Consider the following 27,360-nt stretch of genomic DNA (forward strand, 5'->3'; position numbering starts at 1 on the left):
AGTGATTGTTCCCTGGGAATGTACTGTGTCTAAAATGGTGAGGAGAGAAGGAGAATTTTCCTTATTATTCTGAGACTTCTTTCTCTAACACCATGATTAGAATGAAAGCAAGTAAGAAGAATTTTTGTCTTTTTAAAAAAAATGCTAGAATTAATACAACTGGATTACAAATATCTCTGAATTTAAAAGAAATTTAAACAAGTTGATTGGGTTAGATAGTTACCAAAGGACATTAAAAAATTACACTGATTACAAATACATATTATTTAGAATTACAACGTATAGAGTAGATGAAATGTGGTCTGTTCTAGTTGAAACAGTGAGAGGGCCTGGAAGCCTATAGAGGTTATAATAGCCTATAGAGCCTATTATTAAGTCAATAATAACCTCACCCCAGATCATCATATTTGTGTTGGCTTTTTCAAAATTTCAAGCAATTGCATGTGGACAACACACCCTGTAAAAGCAGTTTGTATTATTGCAATTTGTAGCCAGATTGTTTCTCCCAATGTTATCTTTTCCCTTAATTATATTTTAGTTGTTTATAAGAATATGTTCCCACAGACACAGTAAGTATTATTAATAAAGGTCAAGATTTATCTCCTGATAATATGTCAAGAAACTCTGAGTATATAAGCACTTAAGAATTTACCTTGATTTTAGTTTATTTTTATTTGATGAAATATGATGATAGCTACTGCACAGTAAAGAAGACAGATGACAACCATCAAAGTAAATTACAGTTCTTACAAACCACCTACAAGCATAGTTTCAGTCAATTACATCCACATCACTATAAGAAACACTCAGATGGGATGGTCTTATGATGCCAAGTTACAGAGGGTGGTGAATGGTTCCTGTGACATAATTACGTTATCTTGGGCTACATTCATGGTTCTTAGTCTGGTTAGGACTAAGGATAATTTTAATTTTACCCTTAAAAACTTCATTCATAATTCAGGAATTATCATTTAACTCTGGCAGAGAATTTTTTGCATCTAAATAAAACATATGTAATTTGGATGGGTAATCAGCATGATATGCTACAAATTGTAGTAATCATAACAGTTATTTTGCTTTTATGTCACAATTTAGACTTACACTTCAGTCTGTGAGGCTGATGAATAGAATAAAATCTATTTCACAGCAATGACATTCAGGATCAAAATCTATAGTAACTAAATGAAAATATAAGGGACATGCATGTAGTAGATCTTTTGGCAATTTTTTCCCCAGCACTTCTGTATTCTACACAACAGTTACAAGAGACTTTGGGAATAAATTAGTTTTTTATACCGTGATTTAAATAGACTTCCAGATAAGAAAAGTTTTCTAGGTTGAGTATGCTTAGATTAGTGTGTTTCTAGGTGGCATGAGATTGTGATCTTGATACTAAGAAAGATGATCCACAGTGAACAAGCCTCAGGACTGTTTGAATGTGAGAATGCTGATAATGGCCCTGGAAACTCCTTTCCAAGAATGTCATCGGTATGAATGTCAGGTTCCAGACCTATAGGATATTTGAGTGAGTTCCCACAACTATTTTGAAGTGTGTATGTGCTGCTGATACAGAAGGAGCACTTTCAAAATATTTACATTTGTGTTTTTTAAAATGGGTTGCTGAAGTCTAATTAAATAATTTGCAACCAGGAAAGTGGTGAGGATGGTCACTGGAATGGAGACAAGTAGATGAAGAAGAATATGAAAAACTGGTAATTGCTGAAGATAGCAGAGCTTTTCTGATTTGGTGAACATCTTTTGGAATCGATTTTTAAAATACTTCTGCACATTTTTGAATTCTGTTGTGGAATTATGCCTAGTTGCTCTTTGGAATAGCCAACCATTTTCTCCAGAACTTGGAAGAATATGATTACTGGAACAGCTACTTTATGTTCCCTTTGCAGTTGATGACTCAAATATAGTGTTCATCACAGTATAAATTATAAATGTCATTATCAGTTCAGGTGTCTGTTACCATTTTAAGGGTGCAGATCAAACATATTTTATATTCTTAACGCTCAGCTTAGTGCTTTGCATGTATTAGGTGCTTATTTAATAAATGCTTATTTGTCAGGAAGCATTTAACAAGAGGCTTTCTGTGTGCTGTTTTGGATCTGTCAGGAACCCTCTGGCCCTTATTAATTCCTGAATATTCAGGAATTAGACAGGCACGCCTTACCCGGGGCTGAGGAATCCAGGCATTTCTCATTACAGTGATAAGTACCCTCTTCCTTTTTATGAGCCAAATGGTAAAAGGTGATTGTTGGCAACTCTCTCTTTGATAGGGATCATCTTATGTTTTGTAAGTCTGGAATTTTAATCTTTGTCTTTGCTGAGAAAAACCACCTTGTAAGACAGTATATATGCCCATGCCATGTTGATTAAAACACCTTTGCTCCATCAGAGCTTTGTCCCCGTGTCTTTCTTTCTTTCTATTCCTTCTCTCTCTCTCTCTCTCTCTCTCTCTCTCTCTCTCTCTCTCTCTCTCTCTCTTTCTGGCTAATTCCTTGGAGCGCGGAGGCCCGCTGAGCTCACTTTCTTGCGGGCTTCTAAGCCCCTCTCCAGAAGGCGCACTGTGGCTTCACCCACTCGAGAGGGCGCCCGGTGCCTCCGCGCAGCAGCGTGAGCCCTGAGAACGGGGCTCTATGGGCTTTCCGTAAACCAGGGGATTTCAGCCTCTTTCTCTCTCTTACTCTCCCTACCACCAGGTTCCCGTCCATTAAAGGACCAACAAGCGCTATCAGCCTCTTTCTCTCTCTTACATTCTTATCCTCGACTCCGGACCACCAGATTCCGGTCCATTAAAGGACCAACACTTACTGACCAAAAGACTTTCTGTTTATCTGTTAAGACTCAGGTTAAATCCCATACCTTTAACAGAACATTTTTTGACCACCCCAGATTAAAAAATTGCTGTTTATACTTATGTTTCAATTTAAAAAACCATTTAACTTTTCCTAATTATTTATTTAACCTTGAATTTTCCACTAAGTTGCAAGCAGAAGGGCTGAAACTCTCAGGACCACTGCTAGTCTCTAAGGCATTAATATGCAAATTAGGAAATGGTACAGCTCCCCACTCCTACCAGCCTGGTTAGTGCGCAGCTTGGGAAGGTGGACCGCACTTTTGTGCAGAGAGGAAGAAACTGCGTCCAGACAGAAGCAACCCTATGCTAGGGTGCACAGTTCCAAGGAAGTATGGGCAGGATTTCAGCAACCCCCTCTCTCAGGTATCTTTACACAGTATACAGTCTGCGCAGCTGTGTACCGCAGTCCAAAGCATAAAACATGCTTTGATGACTGAATTGTATTAGAGGAGATCTGGGTTCCAGAAGGCGAACCTATAGGGAAGATTATAGGTTACTTTTCAGACTTTTTTTTTTTTTTGGTTAAGTATTGAAGCATCAGCTCAGAAATGAACCTCTCAGTGTGTTAGAGTTCTCCTGTATGAAATTTACTTCCCCAAATGAACAGAGGAGATATATTAACCTTTTCTCCTATTGTGAACTCTACTGATGCTTGGCTACCCATTCTGCAAGGATAGAAATTACTCAGAAACAGTAATTAGTTCACTGTGAGATCCAAAATGTGTGTGTGTGTGTGTGTGTGAGAGAGAGAGAGAGAGAGAGAATGAAAGAGGGAGAGAGAGAGGAAAAAAGATTTTGCAGTTAGAAATTGCCTATCTCAAAAATTGTTGTATATATATTTTCAACTTCATTTGACTTGTACCAAGATAACTTGGTAAAATCTGTTATTTCATTGATTTTTCTGGGAGTACACATTGCATTTCTTGACTAGACATACTGTAAGGATAGCAGGCTGACTATACTTTGAAATTATTCATCAAACGTTGGAAATGTCAATTTGTATAAGAGTGAAGAAGCAAACAGAATCCAGAGAAATGAAGATAACTGGAATCTTAAATTGTATCTCTTCTCTCAAGAGGTGATTACTTGATCCATCAGAAAGACGGATTTAGCAGAATTCAATAAGTTTAGCAAAAGACTGTAGACCCCACGAGTATGTGGCACTGTTTCACTGGTGGATTTATTATGTCCACTGATAGAAGCCCTGCCAGATAAATAGTTTCCTGCTTAGGCCTGTTCACAAGGAGCTCCTGTTTGTCATTGGGTTGCATCCTGTGACTAAGCTACATAATAAAATGTTGAGACTCAATGTGCTTTTATTACAAAATGACCACACCCATGAAAGATGTAAGGTCTGATTTTAAAAATGGAGGTTTATTTTTGGTTATGATCTCATGTTTTGTCAAAACAAAATAAAACAGTACCTTGAACCACACTCAGACAACACTGAATCCACTGCCCTGAACTCTTTTTTTTTTTTTTAGAAGAGAAACTTTCATTACTGAAGCTAATAATTATATCTATTACATATTTTTTTGTTATTAGAGAAGGTTTATTTTTTAAACTTAATTTCTTTTACTGTCTGCACTGAACTCTTAAATGCGAACATCCTTGAGCAGGCCCAACGGTTATGCTTTACACCCCCTGGGTAAAGGCTGGCCTTTCATTGATTTCAAAAGAAACTTCCCAGCTGGATCCACTCCCAAGGGATAATAAGCAAGACTGTACTTAGGGCAAAAGTGTTAATACTGAATTCTCAAGGTTACCAAGAAAATGAGGAAATGCAGTAATAAAGGATAAAAGTAACAAAACCATGTTTTCAATTTTCCACGTTTGCCAGAAGGTGTTAGTCTTATATGCAAATAATACTAGCTTGTTGTCTTCCCCTATGGTTCTTAAGGTCTTAATATAAGTCTGTTGGGATTTTTTTCCTTCCTTAAAGCATTTGTACTACTGAAATTTGAGTGCAATTAGAATATTTGAATCAGAATCACTGAAATGAAGTTACCTTCAAATGCTGGTGCTTTAGTTTTTCTTCCTCTATTTTCAGACGCTTCTGTGAGATTTCTTCCTGTATTTTTCTTTTATCCTGAAATAAAAAATATTCCAGCATGATCAGTTTTTTTAATTTGCTTAAGTATGTTTCCTGGGGATGTTGTCATTATTGAATGGCTGGCCAGTGGTATGCTCTTGGCATTGGTATGAAGCTGCTTTGGAAACCCTTATTTCAAAGCAAAAGAGAGTGACGTGGGACATGCAAAGCATCTTACTGATGGAAAATGATATAAAGAGCTTTTTCAAAGAGAATTTAAAAATATTTTAATGACTTTCCTTCCCCCCCTCATCTTTTCTATCTTCCCCATTAAGTCTAGCAAGATTGAGCTACTGAATGATGCAATGGAAACTGTGAATTTTAAGGTGGGAGTTTTGAAATAGGCGTTGAGGACATATTGTGAGGAGAGACATTGTTCTGGGCACAAGACTGAAGAAGCTGCTGGGTAAAAGGCCTGCTTATGTGTGAAAACAGGATAGCCTCCAGAGCATTAGAACAACAGGGAGCTAGAAAATGTGACCGTTTCCTCCTGTAAACCTTGCTATAGAAGAGAGAGAGAAAAGGATCAGATAATGCATATTAACACTAAGAGGACTTCTAGCAGAGGTTAAAAAAATTCACGGAGAGATATAGTATCTTTCATCACGTTTATTATTATTATTTTTAATTTTTATTGGGTATAATTGATTTACAATGTTGTGTTAGTTTCATGCGTATAGCAGAGTGAATCTGTTATGTATATATACACCCACTCTTTTGTTTTTTAGATTCTTTTCCTATGCAGCTCATTACAGAGTATTCAATAGAGTTTCCTGTGCTACACAGGGATCCTGATTAGTTATCTATTTTATATATGGTTGTGTGTATGTGTCAATCCCAATCCCAGAGTAGAGTTTGTCCTTACTCCCTTACACCTGGTAACCGTAAGATTATTTTCTACATCTGTACCTCCATTTGTGTTTTGTAGATAAGTTCATCTGTAGGCTTATTTTAGACTCCACATACAAGCAATATCATATTTTTATTTCTCTATCTGTCTTACTTCACTCAGTATAACAATTTCTAGGTCCATCCAGGTTGTAGCAAATGGCATTATAATGTTCCTTTTACTAGCTGAGTAATGTTCCATTGTATGTATGTACCACATCTTCTTTATCCATTTCTCTGTTGATGGACATTTAGGTTGCTTCTACATCCTTGCTATTGTAAACAGTGCTGCGATGAACACTGGTGTGCATGTATCTTTTTAAATTATGATTTTTTCCAGATATATGCCCAGGAGTGATGTTGCTGGGTCATATGGTAGCTCTATTTTTAATTTTTTAAGGAACCTCCATACAGTTTTTATGAATGGTGGCTATACCGGTTTAAAACATACCCTAACATCATTCACAAAATAAACTCAAAATGGATTAAAGACCTAAAGGTAAGACCATAAAAACTCTTAGAGGAAAGCATAGGTAGAACTCTGACATAAACCGCAGCATAATCTATTTTGCTCCACCTCCTAAAGTAATACAAATAAAAACAAATAAATGGGACCTAATTAAACTTAAAAGCTTTTTGCCCAGCCAAGGAAATAATAAATAAAACAAATGGACAGCCCTGAGAATGAGAGAAACTATTTCCAAACAAAGCAACCAACAAAGAATTAATCTCCAAAATACACAAATCAGCTCATGCAGTTCAATATCAAAAAAAAAACAATCAACCTAACCAAAAAATGGGCAGATCTAAATAAATATTTCTCTAAAGAAGTCACACAGATGGTTAAAAATCACATGAAAAGATGCTCAACACCTCTAATTATTAGAGAAATGCAAATCACAAGTTTAAACTACAATATCTTAAAATCCCAGAGAGCATAACTGTTGATACACAGAAGTTGTACTTTTTAAAGGCTGTAGCCTGCATACTAAGTAGAAAGCCTGGGTTCAGTTTCTGGCTCTGCCATCTACTACTAGCTATGCATCCTGGGACAAAGTCCTTCACGTAGTGCCCCGTAAAACAGAGGTACTGAGGGTACATATGTCATAAGATGTGAGCCTTAATGGAGCGAATATATGCAAAAGCTCTGAGAACAATGCTTGACACATAGTGTTCCATAAGTATTTGCTTAATAAATTGAGTAAATAAACACATAACCTATTAATCACACAGAAAGCAACACATTAACTCTGATGATGGTTCCATTGGTTTGAAATGCTTTAGAACTTTCCTGCCTGGAATTGTTTGAGACATTTTACAAGCCATGCAAAAAGGCCCTGGTTTCCTTATTTTTTGACCAGAGGTGACATTATCCTCCATCTTACTTATAAAAATTGGTGCTAAATCTGCTTTCAAAATGGAAAACTCCCAAAGGTAAACATTTGTTGCCAATTAAGACCTCTAAAGGAATTTGAAGCAGGCTGAGAAGGTAATTTAGAAGGAAGAGCTCCAAAAATATTTGGCAGCAATATGGAAACAAGTGCATGGCTTCCTGGTGTAACTCCTTTGAAGATAAAAACTCCTTTTTGATGCATAAATTCAGGTACATTTGTTGAATGTAACAGAACTCATTTGAATGTACATTGCTGTCCAAATATATATCATGTTTCTGTTTGTGTGTAAGAAGCATATATGACCTTATCAGTATTTTTTTTTTTAATTTTATGAACAGTTCTTTAGAAGAAAAAAAAAAAGAGCTTGGCAACAAGCCTGGGTTTTCAGATTCACTTGTTTATTTGGATGAAATCTGGTTGTTTAGGAGTAAAAACTATGAAGATGTCTTTGAGTCAATTCTTCACTATATCTTGAAACTGTTATTGAGCAAATATTAGTAATATTTTAAACTTATTGTGCCTAACATTTGGGTAGGTATTTTTCAGACACTATTTCACTTAATAGCCATCATAACAGAGATATAATAATATTACACTTAATAGTTATGATAACAAAGACATAGTATAATAACTTTCATTTTATAGAAGAGGAAATGGAAGTTTCCAGAGATTAATTAACCAATCCAAGTTCTCACAGCTGGTGCCTGGTGGCTTAGTGGTAAAGAATCTGCCTGCCAGTGCAGGAGATGCAGCTTCAATCCCTGGGTGGGGAAGATCTCCTGGAGAAGGAAATGGCAACCCACTACAGTATTTTTGCTGGGAAATCCCTTCCACAGAGGAACCTGCCAGGCTACAGTTCTTGCCATCACAAAGAGCTGGACATGACTTAATGACTAAGAACACCACAGTGGCAGAGCCAGGATGTGAACCCAGGCAGTAAGAGTTCAGCCTCTTAGCTGATTCACTACATTATTTCCCTGAGTGGGGAATTAGTCAGCTTCTCACCACGTGCTCAGTTGTCTTGTCTATTGTGAACCACTGGGGTGTGTTGGCAGTGCCGGGACAGGCAGTACTGGAGGGGCTTCTCATTAGAAAGGCATACACACACTTTCAGTCCCCTGCGTGCTGGTGCGGAGCCGTCCACCTCTCTCCACGGACAGCCCATAGCGAAGAGCACACTCTGTACGTGTGACCATGACTGCTGAACCCAGCAACGGTTGCCCGCCCCTGCTGGTAGCCAGTCTGTGCTGGTCGTTTCATCCTGGTGAGTAATGACATAATGAAAGCTGTGTGCAGAGGCAGGGCATCTGAAGTGCTTGGGCCACAGGATGCTTATAGAAGGGTTGCTAAGGAATCCCAAAGTTTTGTCACTCAGAGGTAATGTGATGCCTTTCTCATGTCAGTGTAGGTAGTTAAGAAGGTAATTTTCTAATGTTATAGGCATGACTCTCTTTTAAGATATGTACATTTTACTCATAAGATATTCATCAACTGCAAATTATTGTCCTTTTGCCAAATTTCATGAAGATCTATAAATGTTACTGAAAATTAATATGGCAACAGTTTAGTTTCATTATGGCAGGGTAAACTATAATACCAGACCACCTGACCTGCCTCTTGAGAAACCTGTATGCAGGTCAGGAAGCAACTGGACATGGAACAACACATTGGTTCCAAATAGGAAAAGGAGTACATCAGGGCTGTATATTGTCACCCTGCTAATTTAACCTATATGCAGAGTATATCATGAGAAACACTGGGCTGGATGAAACACAAGCTGGAAACAAGATTGCTGGGAGAAATATCAATAACCTCAGATATGTAGATGACACCACCCTTATGGCAGAAAGTGAAGAAGAACTAAAGAACCTCTCAATGAAAGTGAAAGAGGAGAGTAAAAAAGTTGGCTTAAAACTCAATATTCAGAAAACTAAGATCATGGCATCTGGTCCCATAACTTAATGGCAAATAGATGGGGAAGCAGTGGAAAAACTGTCAGACTTTATTTTTGGGGGCTCCAAAGTCACTGCAGATGGTGATTGCAGCCATGAAATTAAAAAACTCTTACTCCTTGGAAGGAAAGTTATGACCAAACTAGACAGCATATTAAAAAGCAGAGACATTACTTTGTCAACAAAGGTCCATCTAGTCAAGGCTATGGGTTTTCCAGTGGTTATGTATGGACGTGAGAGTTGGACTATAAAGAAAGCTGAGTGCCGAAGAATTGATGCTTTTGAACTGTGGTGTTGGAGAAGACTCTTGAGAGTCCCTTGGACTGCAAGGAGATCCAACCAGTGCATCCTAAAGGAGATCGGTCCTGGGTGTTCATTGGAAGGACTGATGTTGAAGCTGAAAATCAACCCACCTGATGCGAAGAACTGACTCATTTGAAAAGACCCTGATGCTGGGAAAGATTGAAGGTGGAGGAGAAGGGGACAACAGAGGATGAGATGGTTGGATGGCGTCACCAACTCAGTGGACATGAATTTGCGTAAACTCTGGGTTGGTGATGGACAGGGAGGCCTGGAGTGCTGTGGTTCATGGGGTTGCAAAGAGTCAGCCATGACTGAGTGACTGAACTGAACTGAACTGAAACTATAAGTTAAGCTTAAAATGTCATGTAGTTTTACTGTTAGTATATCAAAAGTTATTACAGTCAGCTAATTGCTTCCCAGATTATCATGGAACAAATATGAATAGATGTGAAATGCCGTCTGCTTCCAAGAATTTCTCCAGAAACTTAAGCATCTCTATATACACCTTTCATAATCCAACACATCAGATATTTATTGATGTTAACCAATATGAATAACTTATATTACTGTTTGCTTCTCAAGTGTTCAACTAATAAAGACATTTGTTCAATGAACAATTGCCTAGATGTTCAGCTGTCTAAATTGCAATATTTAACAGCTGACACCCACAAATTTCAATTCTGTAAAAGCCTGCATCTTAATTTTTGAAAATTTATGTAGCTAGTACAGCTATACAGTTGTTGCAACCATCTATGATGCATTGATATTATTGCAATCACATACTTGATAAAAGTATCCTGATACATAAGAGTGTGAATACTTAGGTGTATTACTGTTTAACAATTAACTATTATTCTAAAATGCTTGAATCTGTCAAGATGGCAGGATTGGTCCTGGGTTATTTAATTTTTAATTTATTCAATAGTTAGTGAATTCTGTACAAATGCTTTTGTCAAGGCAACACTAAGAGTTGTTCGATGTTTGAAGATTACTCAGAAGTAAATACTTTCACCGAGGAAGTTACATGTCTTAAAGAAGGAAAATCATTTGTGCAGGGACCTATAAGAAATAAAGTGATAAATGTCATCACTAAGGCACAAGTGAGGTGTGGTGAGAGTTGAGGTGAGGCAGGAAGTGATGATATCTATGATCATAGATCATAGATCATGATATGGTTAGGAGAGGCTTTGAAGAAGCATCCAAATGAAATAATACTTTGGATAGTTGCTAGGGTGCTGGAGGGTGAGGAGAAAAGGCATTCAAGCTCATTGTGAGCAAAGGCCTGATGTAGAAAATTGGGACATTATTTGGAATAAAAAGTCTGGAATCTAAATTGCTGAACAGAGAATAGTGGGAAATAAAATAAGAAAATGAAATGAGGATAAATCCTCAATAGAAAATACTGAAAGGTAGGGCACGAAGTTTAGAATTAATCTACATGATAAGATAGAGAGTAATGAAAGGTTTTCAGAGGGAGAGGAATAATAGAGTTTAAACCACATTTTAAGAAGTTTAAAATAGCCTGATTGCGTAGATATTGAAGGAGGGCAACTTGAAGGGGATAATCGTTTACAACTCATACATAAAATCAAGAGAGCTGGAACAAGAAGTAACAGGAGGTATGGATGTCAGAGATACCAAGGAGTTAAAATTAGCAGGACCTGGCAACTGATAATGTATGGATGCAGGAGAGGAGGAGGTCAAATGGGAGGACAGGTCTTTGATGCCCAGGTAACTGAGAGGAGAGCAGAAACGTTAATTGAAATAGGAACTTCAGCAAAAGAGAGTCTGGGAGGAAAGATGGTGATTCACAGCAAGTTTGAGGTGTCTTTGGGACAACTAGGTGGAGCAATCTGGCAAGTAGTTGAAATGTTAGATGAAGAGCGATCAGAAGTGAGAAATAGAGATAAATATGCCAGAGTTTTGGAAGGGATAACTGAGGCCAGGAGACAGTGTCAAAGCAGGACAAGAGATGTATTTATGAAAAGTAAGGGACAGCTAAAGACAGAACCTTAGGAAGCATCTACATTTAGGGGTATTGGAGGAATGGAATCCATATGGAAGTTTATTTGGGGACCAGTTAGATATTATTGGTAATATAACTTGGTGAATTGGGCCAATTCAGTTAGGCAAATGGTTTCAGATGCATTCTGGTAGCAGTATCTTGAAATTTCATGACTACCTTTGCTGATATTTTCATTGTTTAAGGTCTCAAAAGAACAATAATAGAAGCTGATTGTTAGGATTTAAATACTATCAACAAGGCAGAACTTACTGGTGAAGTGCAGATAAGAGTAACGAAGGAAAGGGATGCGCTAACCCAATATTCACAGAAAAGAATGCCGAGCATAGTTACAGGTTTACTCCACTTCAATGAAAGTAGGTTTTTTTAATTTTTGAAAAAAAAAAAAATTCTTGAAAAGTTGTTTTAAAAATTTGTTGAAAAAGAGCCAAACATTTCAGGAGGGACCATAGATCACGAAGCATAGACAATTTACAAGTGGAAATATTGATACAGAATTAAAAATGATCTCAAGTAAAAAGAAAAATAAACAAAACCAAACTAAATACTTTTATTTTACTGGGAGCTTCCCCAAAGTTCATGTAACCAAGAATACAGATGAACAGGTGGTTACCCACTTGTAACAGTGTAAATAAGGTACAGATGCAGGGTGATGAGAAGATGTGAAGCGTGTGGGAAACACTAATGGTACAAAAAGCGTGTGTGTAAAAATAAATCTATATAAAAACTTATGTTGAGAGCAAAAAGACCACTGCTTAGATACACAGTATAATATTAGTAAGACAGAGATAAACTAGAACTACTTCACTCCTATTTTACTACTTTTTTTTTTTTTGACTAAGGAGAATAATCTTGATCCTGGAAATGGTAGAATATGCTTAAAGGAAACTCAAATACCAAGAGTAAATAAACTACTGAAGACACAGCTGCTCAGACTCTGATGGGTTTCAATTCAAGGAGCAGAAACACTTACAGACACAACAGGAAAATGTCAAATAGTCTTGGAATCTTAGGTGAAGTGAAGAGACATCAGAAGGCTGAAGGTGGCATATGACCTATTTTTTCCCAAACTTATTTATTTTTAATTGAAGGAAAATTGCATCACAATATTATGTTGGCCTTTGCCATACATCAACATGAGTTAGTCATAGGTATACATGACTCAGTTTTTTGAACAGAGATAAAGGTGAATTAGGAATATTTAAAGACTGTTAAATGTATTGATTAATCCTTTTTCAAGGTTGTAGAATGAATTTTAAACAGTCTTGTATTTAGACAAGGAACATCTAAGAGATAATATTTGATTATTTAAAAAAAATTTAAAAGGATTTCTTTTGCTTAAAATTTTAAGATCTGCAGATGATGATTAGCTAACATTTATTGAGCTTTAAGCCAACTTTTTCACTCTCCTCTTTCACTTTCATTAAGAGGCTCTTTAGTTATTCACTTTCTGCCATAAGGGTGGTGTCATCTGCATATCTGATGTTATTGATATTTCTCCCAGCAATCTTGATTCCAGCTTGTGCTTCCTCCAGCTCAGTGTTTCTCATGATGTACTCTGCATATAAGTTAAATAAGCAGGGTGACAGTGGAAACAGTAGCTGACTTTATTTTGGGGGGCTCCAAAATCACTGCAGATGGTGATTGCAGCCATGAAATTAAAAGATACTTACCCCTTGGAAGGAAAGTATGACCAATTTAGACAGTATATTAAAAAGCAGAGACATTACTTTGTCAACAAAGGTCCATCTAGTCAAGGCTATGGTTTTTCCAGGAGTCATGTATGGATGTGAGAGTTGGACTGTAAAGAAAGCTGAATGCCAAAGAATTGATGAATTGAACTGCGGCGTTGGAGAAGACTCTTGAGAGTCCCTTGATCTGCAAGGAGATCCAACCAGTCCATCCTAAAGGAAATCTAGTCCTCAATATTCATTGGAAGGACTGATGCTGAAGCTGAAACTGCAATAATTTGCCCACCTGATGTGAAGAGCTGACTCATTTGAAAAGACCTTGAGGCTGGGAAAGATTGAGGGCAGGAGGAGAAGGGGACGACAGAGGATGAGATGGTTGGATGGCATCACTGACTCAATGGACATGGGTTTGGGTGAACTCCGGGAGTTGGTGATGGACAGGGAGGCCTGGTGTGCTTCGATTCACGGGGTTACAAAGAGTTGGACACGACTGAGCGACTGAACTGAACTGAACTGATTGAGTGCTTTATGTGTTGGGAATACTTAAGGAACTTAAATGTATCAGTTACTTAATTTTCCCCAAGTTGCCAGAAAGTAGGGACGGGGTTTATTCCTGTTATGCAGGTAAAGCAACTGAGGAGCATAGGTATCTAGATCATGAGAATTCAGTATATCTTGGTTTCAGCATGACTTTTGACAAAATTTCTTATTTTTTTCTTTGCTAAAACTGTAAATGTGAACAGAGAGTGATTGTCTTAACATTTTTTTTAAACGATAGAGATAGAAAAATAAAACCAAGACCAATAAGCAAGTAAACATAAACATATTGAGCTAATTCTTTGAGCCAGAGATTTCAAGGGTGAAGTGGGGGTGCACTGGATGACTTGTTGCTAAAAATTGCTCCAGATGACTTTAATGAATAGCCCGGTTTGAGAAGCAATGAAATAAAAGATGACCAAGGCAAGATTTCAAACATGTTGTCTGTTAGGAACGAGGAACCCAAATTAATGATTAATTTTATTATTAATAAAGGTGAACTATTAAACTTATAGGATATGTTAATTGCATGTTTGAATGTTTGAAAAATCTAGACAACTTTAAAGAAAAATATAAAAATCTCCTGTAATCCCACTACTTTAGAAATAACTACTATTTATGTTTTGGTACATTTTGTTCCAATATTTTTTTCAAAATGCTTAAAACAATTAACTATGTTTATAAAAACACATGCAGAAACCACACAAGGAGGCCAATATGCAGTTTCGTGTTTTACCTTTTGCACTTAATACTGTGTCATGAGCATTTCTCATGTAATTGAATTTTTTTAATAAAATAACTCAATTTTATTCTGAAGAGCATAACTTGCTTAACCAGGTTCCCTTTTTCTGCCCATTAGGTTGTTTTTAATCTTTTGCTGTTATAAGTAGCTGTATGATGAAATTCGTTGTTTATAAAATTTCAACCACTTTTGTCTAGTTATTTCCTCAGGATAGGTGCCTAGAATGTAGTTACCTAGTAAAGAGGTATGGATGTTTCCAGATTGGTAAAAAGCTTCAGTGAAAAGTTATTTTAACTTGCATTTATGCAAAGCAGTGTATATTACCTCACTTTTATTAAGTAGGAATATTATATGTGAAAGATCCTTAAGCAATATAAATAGAGCAAAAATAGTCTAATTTTGATCTCTTAATGAGATTTATAAGATTTCTGTGGTCAAATATTATATATTATTGTATACAATTTTCTTGGCTATTTGTATTAGCCATGTAAAAAATTTTTGTGATTACTACCTGGTGGTGATGGCTTAGTTGCTAAGTCATGTCTGATTCTTTTGCAACCCCAGGGACTGTAGCCCACCAGGTTCCTCTGTCTGTGGGATATCCCAGGGAAGAATACTGGAGTGGGTTGCCATTTTCTTCTCTAGGAGACCATCTTGACCCAGGGATTGAACCCACATTTCTCACATTGCAGGCTGATTCTTCCCACCAGGGAAGCTGTGATGTCCACCTATTTTTTGGTAAAGTGAAAGTCACTTAGTCGTGTCGGATTCTTTGCAACCCCATGGATAGTCCATGGAATTCTCCAGGCCAGAGTACTGGAGTGGGTAGCCATTCCCTTCTCCAGGAGATCTTCCCAACCCAGGGATCGAACCTAGGTGTCCCACATTGCAGGTGGATTCTTTATCAACTAGGCCACAAGGGAAGCCCAAGAATATTTCTCCAGTGGATCTTCCTGACCCAGGAATCAAACTGGGGTCTCCTGCATTAGAAGCGGATTCTTTACCAGCTGAACTACTAGGGAAGTCCTTTTTTTTTTTTTTTTTGTAAAGCCTATTAACTTTTAAATTAGCAATTTGAAAGAGTTCTTTGGAAGAAGGATAAGGCAACCCAAACCAGTATTCTTGCCTGGAGAATCCTATGGACAGAGGAGCCTGGCAGGCTACAGTCCATAGCGTCACAGAGTCTGAAGCGACTGGACACACACACACACACACACACACACACACACACACACACACACATGGGTTCTTTGAATTAGGAATAGCAGCCTTTTGTTTGCCATCTCTTGCCTCTCCTGCATTGGCAGGCAGATTCTTTACCCCTGGCCCCACCTGGGAAGCCCCCATTGTTTGCCATACTTAGTTGTAAATAAAGTCTCCTAGTTTCCTTTAATTTTTTTTTTTAATTTATGCTGTTTCTAGAAGTACTGAAAGTTATTTTTCCTATGTGCTGTGCTGTGCTGTGCTAAGTCATTTCAGTCCGACTCTTTGTGACCCTATGCACCATAGCCCGCCAGGCTCCTCCGCCCATGGGGATTCTCCAGGCAAGAATACTGGAGTGGGCTGCCATGCCCGCCTCCTAGGGATCTTCCCAACCCAGGGATGAACCCTCCCTATGTCTCCTTCACTGGCAGGCGGGTGCTTTACCACTAGTGCCACCTGGGAAGCTCCCCCCCCGTTTTTTTTGCTCTTATATTTTTAATATCTTTTACTTTTTGAGATACAGTAATTATTCATCTATATTTTCTTCTAGTTTTCTAAAGAGTTTTTTTAAACACTCTTAAATCCAATTGAATTAATTTTGACTTATGGTAAATGCTGAGGGTCTAATTATTTCCCCCCAAATTCTAACTAAATTTGAAACTTAATCAAATAATTCTTTCTTACTGGTTTACTTTTTTATTTACTAATTTTATAATTTACATTTAAAAATTGTAAACTAGGGTCTGGCTCCAGTTTATCTGTGTGTGTCTTTAGTTATAGATTTTGGTACTAATACTATGTAGCACCAATGAGATAAATTAACATTTTATTGGGCAAGTTTTCCTTTGTTGCTTTTCTCTAAAATGTCTTGATTAATAGCAGTACTTTATTTTTCCCATTGAACTTTGCAATCATTTTGTTAAGTTCTGATAGAAACTAAATGGAAAACTCAGCCGGTTCCTTATGCTTCATCACTCTCTACCAAACCAAAATTACCAACCAACAAACCAGCCAACCAAACAAACAGCCAAAGAAGCAAACAAAAACTCACATACACTGGTAGAATTTTAAAAGTTACTCCTAATAATAATTATCATTATCCAGGGATAATCAGAGATTGATACTGTTATATATGATTTACATCTGCATAATATGTTATAGCTCATATAAAGCTGGAATTGTTACACATTTAGCAATCTTATTTCTCTTGATATACCATGAAATGATGATATACCACATCATTAGTCTTCTAAATTATTTTTAATGGATACTTATTATTCCATTATATATATATGCAAGTATATCTACAAACTTGTATATGTGCACTGTATTTATTCAGCTAATCCCTACTTTTGGACATTGAATTGGATTCCACTTTTTATTAAATACTCTAAGAAATGATTTTGCTATCTTATGAATGTCTTAAGAATACATCTTATATGCATCTCTTATTTTTCTTCAGTATTTGTATGTTTCTTTGTTAATAAAATTCTTGGTCAAATAGTAAAACAGTTTCTGAGCTTTCTTTTACTGATTGCCAAATTATTCTGTTTTAACAATTTCATGGTGCCACCAGAAGTGAATAAGCATGCCTCCTTAGAGATTTTGATTGGAATTGCATTAAACTTAAAATAAATTTGAAAATATGTGACAACATTTTTTGTCTTCAGACTTTACCTCAAGAAGCGGTGTGTCTCTCTAGACATATATATCACTTAGTAAAATTAAATTATATATATCCTGCACAGTGCCTTAGTGGGTATAAAACAAAAACATAAAGATTTCTTCATATAAATTCTTCCCATTTCTTAAATAAAATTATTTTTAGGCTTTAACTGTTTTTTTTTTTTAAAGTGTAGCTATCAGGAATGAATTACTTTCACATTACATCATGCGTGCTTGGTCATGTCTCACTTTTTTAGATTACAATTTCTGACTGTTGTTTTTCAGAAAGCTTTTGATTTTTGTCTATTCATTGTATATTTGAATACTGAGTTTTCAATTTAATTGCTATTAATTTTTTTCCATTAAAAACATTGAAGTATAGTTGATTTGCAAAGTTGTGTTAATTTCTGCTGTATGGCAAAGAGATTCAGTTAAACATACATGTATACATTTTTAAAATATTCTTTTCTATCATGGTTTATCTCAGATATTGAATACAGTACTCTGTGCTCTACAGTAAGACCTTGTTGCTTATCAACTCTATATGTAATAGTTTTCATCTACTAACCCCAAACTCCCAAAACTATATAATCAAAAAGATAAAAAAATAAAAAGATACATGCACCCCATGTTCATTGTTGTTTAGTCACTGTCATTCTGACTCTCTTTTGTGATCCATGGACTGTAGCCTGCCAGGCACCTCTGTCCATGAGATTTCCCAGGCAAGAATACTGGAGTGGGTTGCCACTTCCTTCTCCAGCGGATCTTCCTGACCTAGGAATTGAACCAGTGTCTCCTGCATTGGTAGATGGATTATTTACCACTGAGCCACCAGAGAAGCTCATGTTCTGAGCAGCACTATTCACAATAGCCAGGACATGGGAGCAACCTAAATGTCCATTGACAGATGAGTGGATAAAAAAATGTGGTATATACAGATACTTAGCAGTAAAAAAGAATGAAATAATGCCATTTGCAGCAACATGGATATACCTAGAGATTATCATATTAAGTGAAGTAAGTCAGAAAGAGAAAGACAAATACCATATGGTACCACTTATTTGTAGAATCTAAAATATGACACAAGTGAACCCATCTACAAAACAGAAATAGGCTCACAGATAGAGAAAACAGACTTGTGGTTGCCAAGAGGGGTGGGGTAGAGGAGAGATGGACTGGGAGTTTGGTGTTATTATTCTTTTTAATTGCAGAATTCTTGTGCTTGAGATGTCTTTGTATTTAGATTTGGTAGCATAGATTGATTTTGAGTAGTTGCTATGTCTCCTTATAACATGTTGTATCACTCCATGCCAATTACTGATACAGTTACACATTGAAAACTTCATGCTTAAGACAGAAGCTAGAGGTTCAGAAAATTACCTGGCTCTATGTCTAAAATGGTTTGAGTGAATTTCACTCAGTCACTGGGGTTTTACATAAAAACTGTAAGTATGGATCTCACAGAGATTATTCCTATGGTGTTTCAGGAAAGTTGACATGTCACAGGGCTCCTGGTGAGGAAACTTCTTGAGTTTCTGAGAATGACACCACTGCCATTTAAATAAGTTGAATAAATTAATAAATTAAAATATTCTTATTTTATCTCTAGAGAAGCTAGGTAGTTTCAGTCTGTAGTTTAGGAAGTGGAAACTCTTCTTTGGTTCTAGCCTGAACTACACTGTACTGTTTAGACTCTTGTTAGATTCAGTCACTTAGTCTCCGGCTTGTTTTAATCACAGTTTTCTAAAGAGGCAGCTTTTCCTTTTCACCATCTAGTAATGTTGAGGAAGTTTGTGGGGATCCTTGTCAGTAGCGGGCTTGGCAGCGCAGCATTATCACCCCACAGCACACTGGAAAAACCATCCCTGATTATCAAAAAGTAGTTTCCTTAACAAGGCATCAAAATTATTGTACCTCATCACATGGTCTCCTTTGTGGGTGGGCTATTATGTTTGGCAAAGAAATGTGGCATAGCACTTTTGTTTTAAGAAACCTTTCCCTCTCTGGAAGAAACATGTAATCTTAGCATAGCACTGTGGAAAATTGTGCAGAGGCTTAATTGTTTGAATATACTGGCACAGGACATCTTTGCTTAGGAGATTCCTACATCTCCATGTACCAACTTTATGTGAATGTCTTGGGATGATCATGACAAATTGGGAGTTCTTTCCATAACTGTCTTAACCACAAGGTGCAGTGAAACAGTGGTTCACTATGCTTCCTTTAGTCATTATTACTTTAAGGTGTCGTTAGGATTCTAAACAACACAATGATCCAAATACACATTAAGTTCTACCTTCTGTTGAGATCCAGGCTGGTTTGCACTTGTTTTTATGCTCTCATTTGTATAGAAGGGATGAATAGGAAAGAGATGTCCATGGCTGAACTGGGCTTCTTAGACATGTGACCTGGGAAGTCATACATGGCGGCACCACTCTCAGAGGGGCCCAGAGCTTCATTTGAATGCTTTTAAAGTTCTGCTATTACCACTTTGAAATTCTGAATACTTTTTGAACAAGGGTCCCCACATGTTCATGGTGTATTGGGCCTCACAAATTATGTAGCAGATCCTGCTTTGAGGTCATTAACTGTCATATTAACTGTTCGAAAATACCAGATATTGGGAAAAAGGTGAATGAGATAAGGTGGAGTGTCCAGTGAGAGGAAGCATGTGCTAAAGAAGTAACTAGAGGGACTTTCCTGGTGGTCCCGTAGTTAAGGGCCTGCTGCCAATGCAGGGGATACAGGCTTGATCCCTGATCTGGAAGGACCCCACATGCCAAGGAGTACCTAAGCCCATGTGCCACATCTACTGAGCCTAAGTTCTACAGTCAAGAGCCTCAACACTAGGCCCACGTGCTGCCACTAGAGGAAGTTCGAAGGTAGCATCGAAGACCCAGCACAGCCAAAACCAGAATTAATTAATTAAAAAGAGAAGTAACTAGGATCTATGTATATTTATGGTACTGTTTTAATAGTGGTCTTTGTATTGAGTAGATTTCTGTTTTATACAAAGAACTTTCTGCCTCCTACATTCCTATGTTTACAAGTCTAGAAAAAATTCCTTGGGAGTGGAACAAAATAGGGAGTGGATCTGGGGAAATGTAGAGCTCTTGATTATTTTGCGTCATGAGCAGCTTTGGCTGGCAAATCTGGCTCTGTTGCTCAAATTCCAGTGTCAGGACTTTATATGGCTTATTACCAAATGGAGTCAGTTCTAGGCAGGTGCTTGTTCTTGTGATTACTGCTGTTGTCTAACTTTTGACAAGCTCACCTCCTTCATCGATGTTCAAATGTCACCCTCTCCTTGAGGCCCTTCCTGACCATTTTACAGCAAATTGCAACCCATCCCATCCCACTTCTTACACTCCTGAAAGTGAAAGTGCAAGTTACTCATTCGTGTCCAACTCTTTGCAACCCCATGGACTATACAGTCCATGGAATTCTCCAGGCCAGAATACTGGAGTGGGTAGCCTTTCCTTTCTACAGGGGATCTTCCCAACCCAGGGATTGAACCGAGGTCTCCTGCATTGCAGGTGGACTCTTTACCAGCTGAGCCACAAGGGCAGCCCAAGAATACTGGAGTGGGAGCCTATCCCTTCTCCAGTGGATCTTCCTGACCCAGGAATCAAACCGGGGTCTCCTGCATTGCAGGCAGATTCTTTACCAGTTTAGCTATCAGGGAAGCCCCTCTGACACTCCTAATTCCTCTTATTTCACTTCTTTTCATTTAAAAGCATGAGACTTAAGTAAATATTGCATGTCATTGAGGGTTTCCCAGGTGGCTCAGTGGTAGTGAGTCCTGCCTGCCAAGGCAAGAACCACAAGAGATGTGGGTTTGATACATGGGTTGGGAAGATCCTCTGGAAGAGGAAATATTCATTCTGAGATAATCCCACAGATAGCGGAGTCTGGTGGGCTCCAGTTCATGGGATTGCAAAGAGTCAGACATGGCTAGAGACTGAGTACATATATTGTTAAAGCAAAAAATGAATGAGGTTTGGCACTTAGTAAGTGCTCAATAATAACCTTTAATTGAAAAAAGGAATGAGAGAATGAGTGGATAATGTGAATTTCTAACAGCTAAAAGTTAAACCTGGATGAAAGTAAAAATGTCAGCTTTATTCTTACCCATTTTCTTCTCGACTGGATTTGTTCTCTATATATTGATTATAGTTCTCAGGATTTTTTTGAGCTCACTAACTGTACCCCCAACCCCGGCCCCAAAGTACTACTATTTTTGTGCACTTCTATGATCTCCTGCAGTTTCAGATCTAGGAGTTTTCCAGCCTGAGTATCCCCTGTTATTTAGTAACAATATTTTCCTAATGCCACCATGGGAATGGAAATAAGAAAATGTGTTGCTTGGGAAGGAGGATATGAACAGTGAAGTCACTCAGTCGTGTCTGACTCTTTGTGACCCCATGGACTGCAGCCTACCAGGTTCCGCTGTGCCTGGGATTTTCCAGGCAAGAATACTGGAGTGGGTTGCCATTTCCTTCTCCAGGAGATCTTCCTGACCCAGGGATTGAACCTGGGTCTCCCGCGTTGTAGGCAGATGCTTTACCGTCTGAGCCACCAGGGAAGTCCCCAATACAGGATATTACTCATTATCAGAAGATATTTCTGTTTTTGTGGGAAATTCACTTGGGCCATTTCATCATTCTTCGATGTGTACCATGTTCACTTCCAGAGAGGAACCTTGTAGAGATAACTCAGTCCTTCATGTCATTCTTTCAGAGAACACTGGAGACATTGGTAGCCTCAGTTCTGATAATATTTAAAGTGCATTTCTATTTGCTAGCCTACTTTAATAGTTCTTCTTTTGTATAAAAATCAGATATTTGTTAAAATACTGTGTAGTAACTTAAGCCTCAAGAGACTTTTTAATCAATGTAGTATTTACTTAGTTTGAAATATTCTGTTTTCCACTTATAATTGAAAACTTAAAACTCTTTGGCTAAGAGATACTAAGAGATTAATTAACTCATTAATTTAGTAAGTTAAGAGTTGGAACAACTGTACCTCACTTTATTGTGCTTCACTTTTTTTCCGCTAGATGCATAGTGTTTATTTCCATAGATACTGCTTTTTTAAAATAGTTTGAAAGTTTGTGACAACTCTGCACAGAGTAAGCCTATTAGCACAATTATTTTTTAACAGCATTTGATCACTTTTACATTTTGGTAACTCTTGTCATATTTCAAACTTTTTCATTATTATATTTGTTATGGTGATGTATGATCAGTGATCTTTGTTCTTGTTTTTTCCCGTTGTGAGCAGTCTTGTTTTTTTTTTTTTAAATTGAGGTATAGTGACTTGAGGGCTGCCCTGGTGGCTCAAGAAAGTGGTAAAGAATTCTGCCTGATAATGCAGGAGACACATGAGACACATTTTCAATCTCTGTTCTGGGAAGATATCCTGGAGTGGGAAATGGCAACCCACTCCAGTGTTCTTGCCTGGGAAATCCCATGGACAGAGAAGTCTGGTGGGCTAGGTCAATGGGTCACAAAAGAGTTGCATACAGATTAATGACTAAACAACAACATAGTTAACCTACAATATTATATTAGTTTCAGGTGTACAACCTAGCTATTCAATATTTTTATAGATTTTACTCCATACAAAGGTATATAAAATATTGACTATATTCCTGGTGCTGTACATTATGTCCTTATAACATTTATTTTATAACTAATAGTTTGTACCTTTAATCCCCTTTACCTACTTTGCCCCTACCCAGCCCCTTTCCCTATTCTGGTAGCCACTAGTTTTTTTTCTGTATCTATGAATCTGCTTCTGCTTTGTTATAATTGTTCATTTGCTTTATTTTTTTAGGTTTCACATACAAGTGAAAACATACACTGTTTGTCTTTGTAATCAGTGATCTTTGATGCTACTACTGCAAAAAGATTACAACTCTCAGAAGACTCAGATGATGGTTAGCATTTTTTAGCAGTAAAGTATTTTTTAAATTGCGGACTTCCTAGCTGGTGCTAGTGGTAAAGAACCCGCCTCCCGATGCAGGAAGCTTGAGATGTGGATTTGATCCCTGGGTCAGGAGGATCCCCTAGAGGAGGGGATGGCAATCCACTCCAGTATTCTTGCCTGGAGAATCCTGTGGACAGAGGAGCCTGGAGTTCATAGGGTAGAAGACAGTGGGAAACGACTGAAGAAACTTAGCACTCATATGTGTTATTTTTTAGACATAGTAATATTGCATTATGTTATATAGTTGATACATAAATTTTGTCTGCACTGGGAACTGAAAAATTCATGTGACTCACTTAATTGTGATATTTGCTTTATCAAAGTGATCTAGAACCAAATCTGCAGTGTCTCCAGGGTATGCCAGTACCTGGATAAGGTAATGAAGGAGAAATATGAGAGTAAGTATACAAAATAGAATCCATACTTGGTATACCCAAATGGAGCGCATGTTCAGTTGCTCAGCTGTGTCCAATTCTTTGTGACTCCACGGACTTCAGCCCTCCAGGCTCCTCTGTCCATGAAATTTTCCAGAAAAAATACTGGACTGGATGGCTCTTTCCTTCTCCAGCCAAATGAAGTACCCTATTTAAACAATCGTTTCTGTGTACTTTCATAATTTTTTCTTTTATTCCCTTTAAGTCTTTGAGAAGCATTCTGAATAATCTAAAATTCAACTTACTGGTATAAGAAATAAAGGCACCATCACAGTAATTTAGTTTTCAATTTGAAAACCTAATGTCACATTCCATCTACTTGCTGTGTTTAATCTGTTTCTTTTCAAAAGAGGAACAAGAAGACTGGCACTTGATTCTATCAAGTTTCAGTGAAAATTTCTTGCAGTAGAAATAATGATTTTTTGCACCCTCAAAATCATGTAGAATAAATATTGCAGTGAAGATTATTTCATTTCTCAGCTAGGAATTAGAGGAATAAATTTTAGTATGAAACTCAAATTGATCTTAGAATGTTGAAAGTTTTGCAGAAAGCAAAACTTTATTAGAAAAATAAAGTGAAGTCTCTGAATCTCTGTTTGGTTATACTGGGCAACTGTCTTTTGATTTTGTTCCTGAAGTATATAAAAATTATTTCAGTTTAGAGAAATAGAATGAAAACAGTTAAAATGAGATTATTGTCTCTGAGTTTTAGTCTAGGTCTGAGAGTCTGAAGATTTTAAGTGCTTCCAAAAGTGAGACAATCCCTGAAAACTCTCTGGACACTGTGTTTTCATTTCCCTAGGGGGAAGGGGAATAGCTGAGGTGGCTTCCTGGGTAAGGCAAGGGTGGAGCGAGCTGGCATTTCCCAGGGCGTCTGGGAGGGAGATGAGTGGATGTGTTGTTTCCATGGACACACTAGTGCTCCATTTTTTCATCTTCAGTGGTGACCTCTGTGACTGGACTTGGTCCAGTGAGGTATAGACTAGGGTAAATTTGTCCCCATAAACTTTTCTCAATTTTTTCTCTACCATTTTATACAAGTGTTTTACTTCCAAAATATAATTATTTTGTAATTTTGCTTTCTAGACATGCTTATTCTTTCAAATGGGATATGGTTAAGCTAATGAAATAATCCAAAAACTAGTTGTTGTTGTTATTATTATTATTTTTTAATCATCATAAAAGTACACACCAGTATATTCAGGAACCTGTTTACTCTCTGGTCTGCTTGTAAGGCATTTAAAGCATTATGACTTTTGTCCTAGTTTTATTTGGAGTTGGAACCCTCAGTGAAAATTCCTAGTTTTCAAAGTGCGATCTTACCCTTAGAACATGTGCCGCTTCAGTATGAGTTGTAAAGTGCAGCAGGCGTAATAACGGCTGAAGCAAGGGTAGGCTGTGATTCAAAAAGGAAAAGGTGGAAGGAGCTACATGTGGATTTCATTGGATATATGATTTAATTTAGTTAATTAGGGGATAGAAGGGTCAGGAAAAGCAGAGCTTGTGCCCACACAACTCACACAGCCTGATAAAGTAACCTTTAGACAACAGCTGTAATGCAAAAGGCCCACGCCAAAAACAGCAGAGCAGAGCCCAGTTCCTGTCCCTTAAAGCAAGACAGCTGAAACAGTGGCTGAGTTTCACAACAAAAGGAACAAAGCAAAACAAACAATAATCCAAACCAAGGTTTTCTGAAGAAAGGAAAATGTACTAATTAGGAGTTGGACATTTTGAGAGCACTGCCTTATGGAAAAGTGCCAACTTTATCTGTGGACTTTTGGTTCCTAAACCATTGGTTGAGAAAATATTTAGAGTTATTGAAAGCTTTCTGGATGGAAACTGAAACTTTGTATCTTTTTAATAAAAATTCTAAATTGGGCTTAATAATATTAATAATTTATGCTATGAGAATTTGAAGAGCAAAGAATAATATCTTTCTATTCACTCTGATTTTACATCAGTTTTCTTTTCACAAGACAGTAAAGAGTAATTTTTGTAGATTAATGTCCAATATACATTTAAATTAATAAACCCACATCTGTGATACTATGCATCAGTTTTTAAACAGTACTCTTGACAGCTAATTTCAGTGTCAGAAAATGCTGAAAAAATGGAATGTTGATTTCTAAAGTGTTTTTTCTTTAAAAAAATTATATGATAAGTTGTAGCCAATGATAAATGATTGTGCCAGAGATTTCCAGGTGACTGCCAAATAGAGGGCTTTGTAAAATTGAAAAAAAGCTGGATCACTTAGGGAAAGTAATTCATTTCATACTTTGATTCTTTCCCAGAACAAACATAAAAAATGCACTATTCTCCTTCCTGGTATTAACAAAATATTTTCCCAATCCATTGCATTGCATGCATTACATTCCTTTATCAGGATCTTATTCAGTTTGTGACTCTGCTGGAAACTGATATCTTAGAATTAATCTGATACGTGCTTTTACCTACTTTTCTCTTGTTTAATCCTTAGCTAAAGTACAACGACAGTCATTTTAATTTGTGGAACACACTATCACAACTACAAATAAAAAACTTCAAGTAGTTTTCTTAATTTCCTTTTTCTCCTCCTTTTAAAAGATTTTCACTTTTTGGTGAGTTAATTGTTTTAAAAACTTTCCAAGTTGAAGATCAGTTTCTTGATCTAGTGTTTATCAGATATAAATGTAAGGAAAATCTATGCTTTTCAGGTACATGATAGGGTAACCAAACTGCCTTAAAAGCTTCTGACTGCTATTTAAAACGTAGGTACAGTTTTTGTGAAAATCGAGAACATTTGCTCTCTACTTAGATTCGGAAGCCCAAGAGTTACAGAGGGTCGCCAGGGTTAAGAGAGCGGCAGAGACTTGCCCGCGAAAGGTGACAGTTCTGTTTTTTCACTAGCGGGGCTCGGCAGCAGGGGCAGCAAGCAGCGTGGCTGTCGTCCCTGTAAGCAAGCACCTCCGTGAGTTATAACTAGGCAGACTTACTGTGATGGCCTGGAGTCTCTCCTTCACCAGCTCAGCTTCTTCCATTCTAGAAGTCGGGGACAGGCAGCCAGTGAGCGAAGTCCAAAGCTACCATAAAGCAGGAGCCTCCTTGGGGAGAGGAGTGGAGGTGACAGGAGAGAAGCCGGGAGAGACCCACTCCTGCACCGGTGGAGCAAAGCAGAAATCCCCGACTCGGCAGGAGCGTCTCTGAGCAGATGTAGAGATCAGCCCAGACAGACACATGTAATGAGGGTGTGCCGGGGAGGCAGACGCTGAGGCTGCTGGCACAGGCTGACTGACAAGTTTGAACGGCAGCGGCAGAAGCCGTTTTCCTTCTGGAGCTGCCAGCTCTTTGTTGCAATGTGCACAGTGAGCGAGGCACATTTTCTTATTAACTGTTCCTTACCCGATTCATTCTTCTCTAAGAGTAGCACCAGGAGCCCACGCTCTGGGTTTCATCAGCCTCTGCTCTAGCCACACACAACCAGATCTCTGCATGTGTGGGTCTGTGTGTGTTTGTACAAAGTTGTTGACCCCTACTCTCTCTCTACCAGAGTTGCAAAGACAGAGCCTTACCTTGACTGGGCCAAGTCACTTGCTTGCTTTT

At 37.6% G+C, this 27,360-nt stretch overlaps 1 protein-coding gene across 1 annotated transcript in view; it reads right to left on the reverse strand.

The window, feature by feature from the left end:
- Positions 1–27,124, reverse strand: part of PALMD (palmdelphin) — a 55,970-nt gene extending 28,846 nt beyond the window's left edge. The window contains exons 1-2 of the mRNA XM_020911955.2: positions 26,754–27,124; positions 4,875–4,955 (exon numbers count right to left, since the gene is read on the reverse strand). Coding sequence (XP_020767614.2) covers positions 4,875–4,955; positions 26,754–26,798 — 126 coding nt within the window. The 5' untranslated portion in view covers positions 26,799–27,124. The remainder of the gene's footprint in view (positions 1–4,874; positions 4,956–26,753) is intronic.
- Positions 27,125–27,360: the final 236 nt, after the last annotated feature.

The sequence above is a fragment of the Odocoileus virginianus genome, chromosome 5 (assembly GCF_023699985.2).
Source record: "Odocoileus virginianus isolate 20LAN1187 ecotype Illinois chromosome 5, Ovbor_1.2, whole genome shotgun sequence".
Taxonomy (NCBI): Eukaryota; Metazoa; Chordata; class Mammalia; order Artiodactyla; family Cervidae; genus Odocoileus; species Odocoileus virginianus.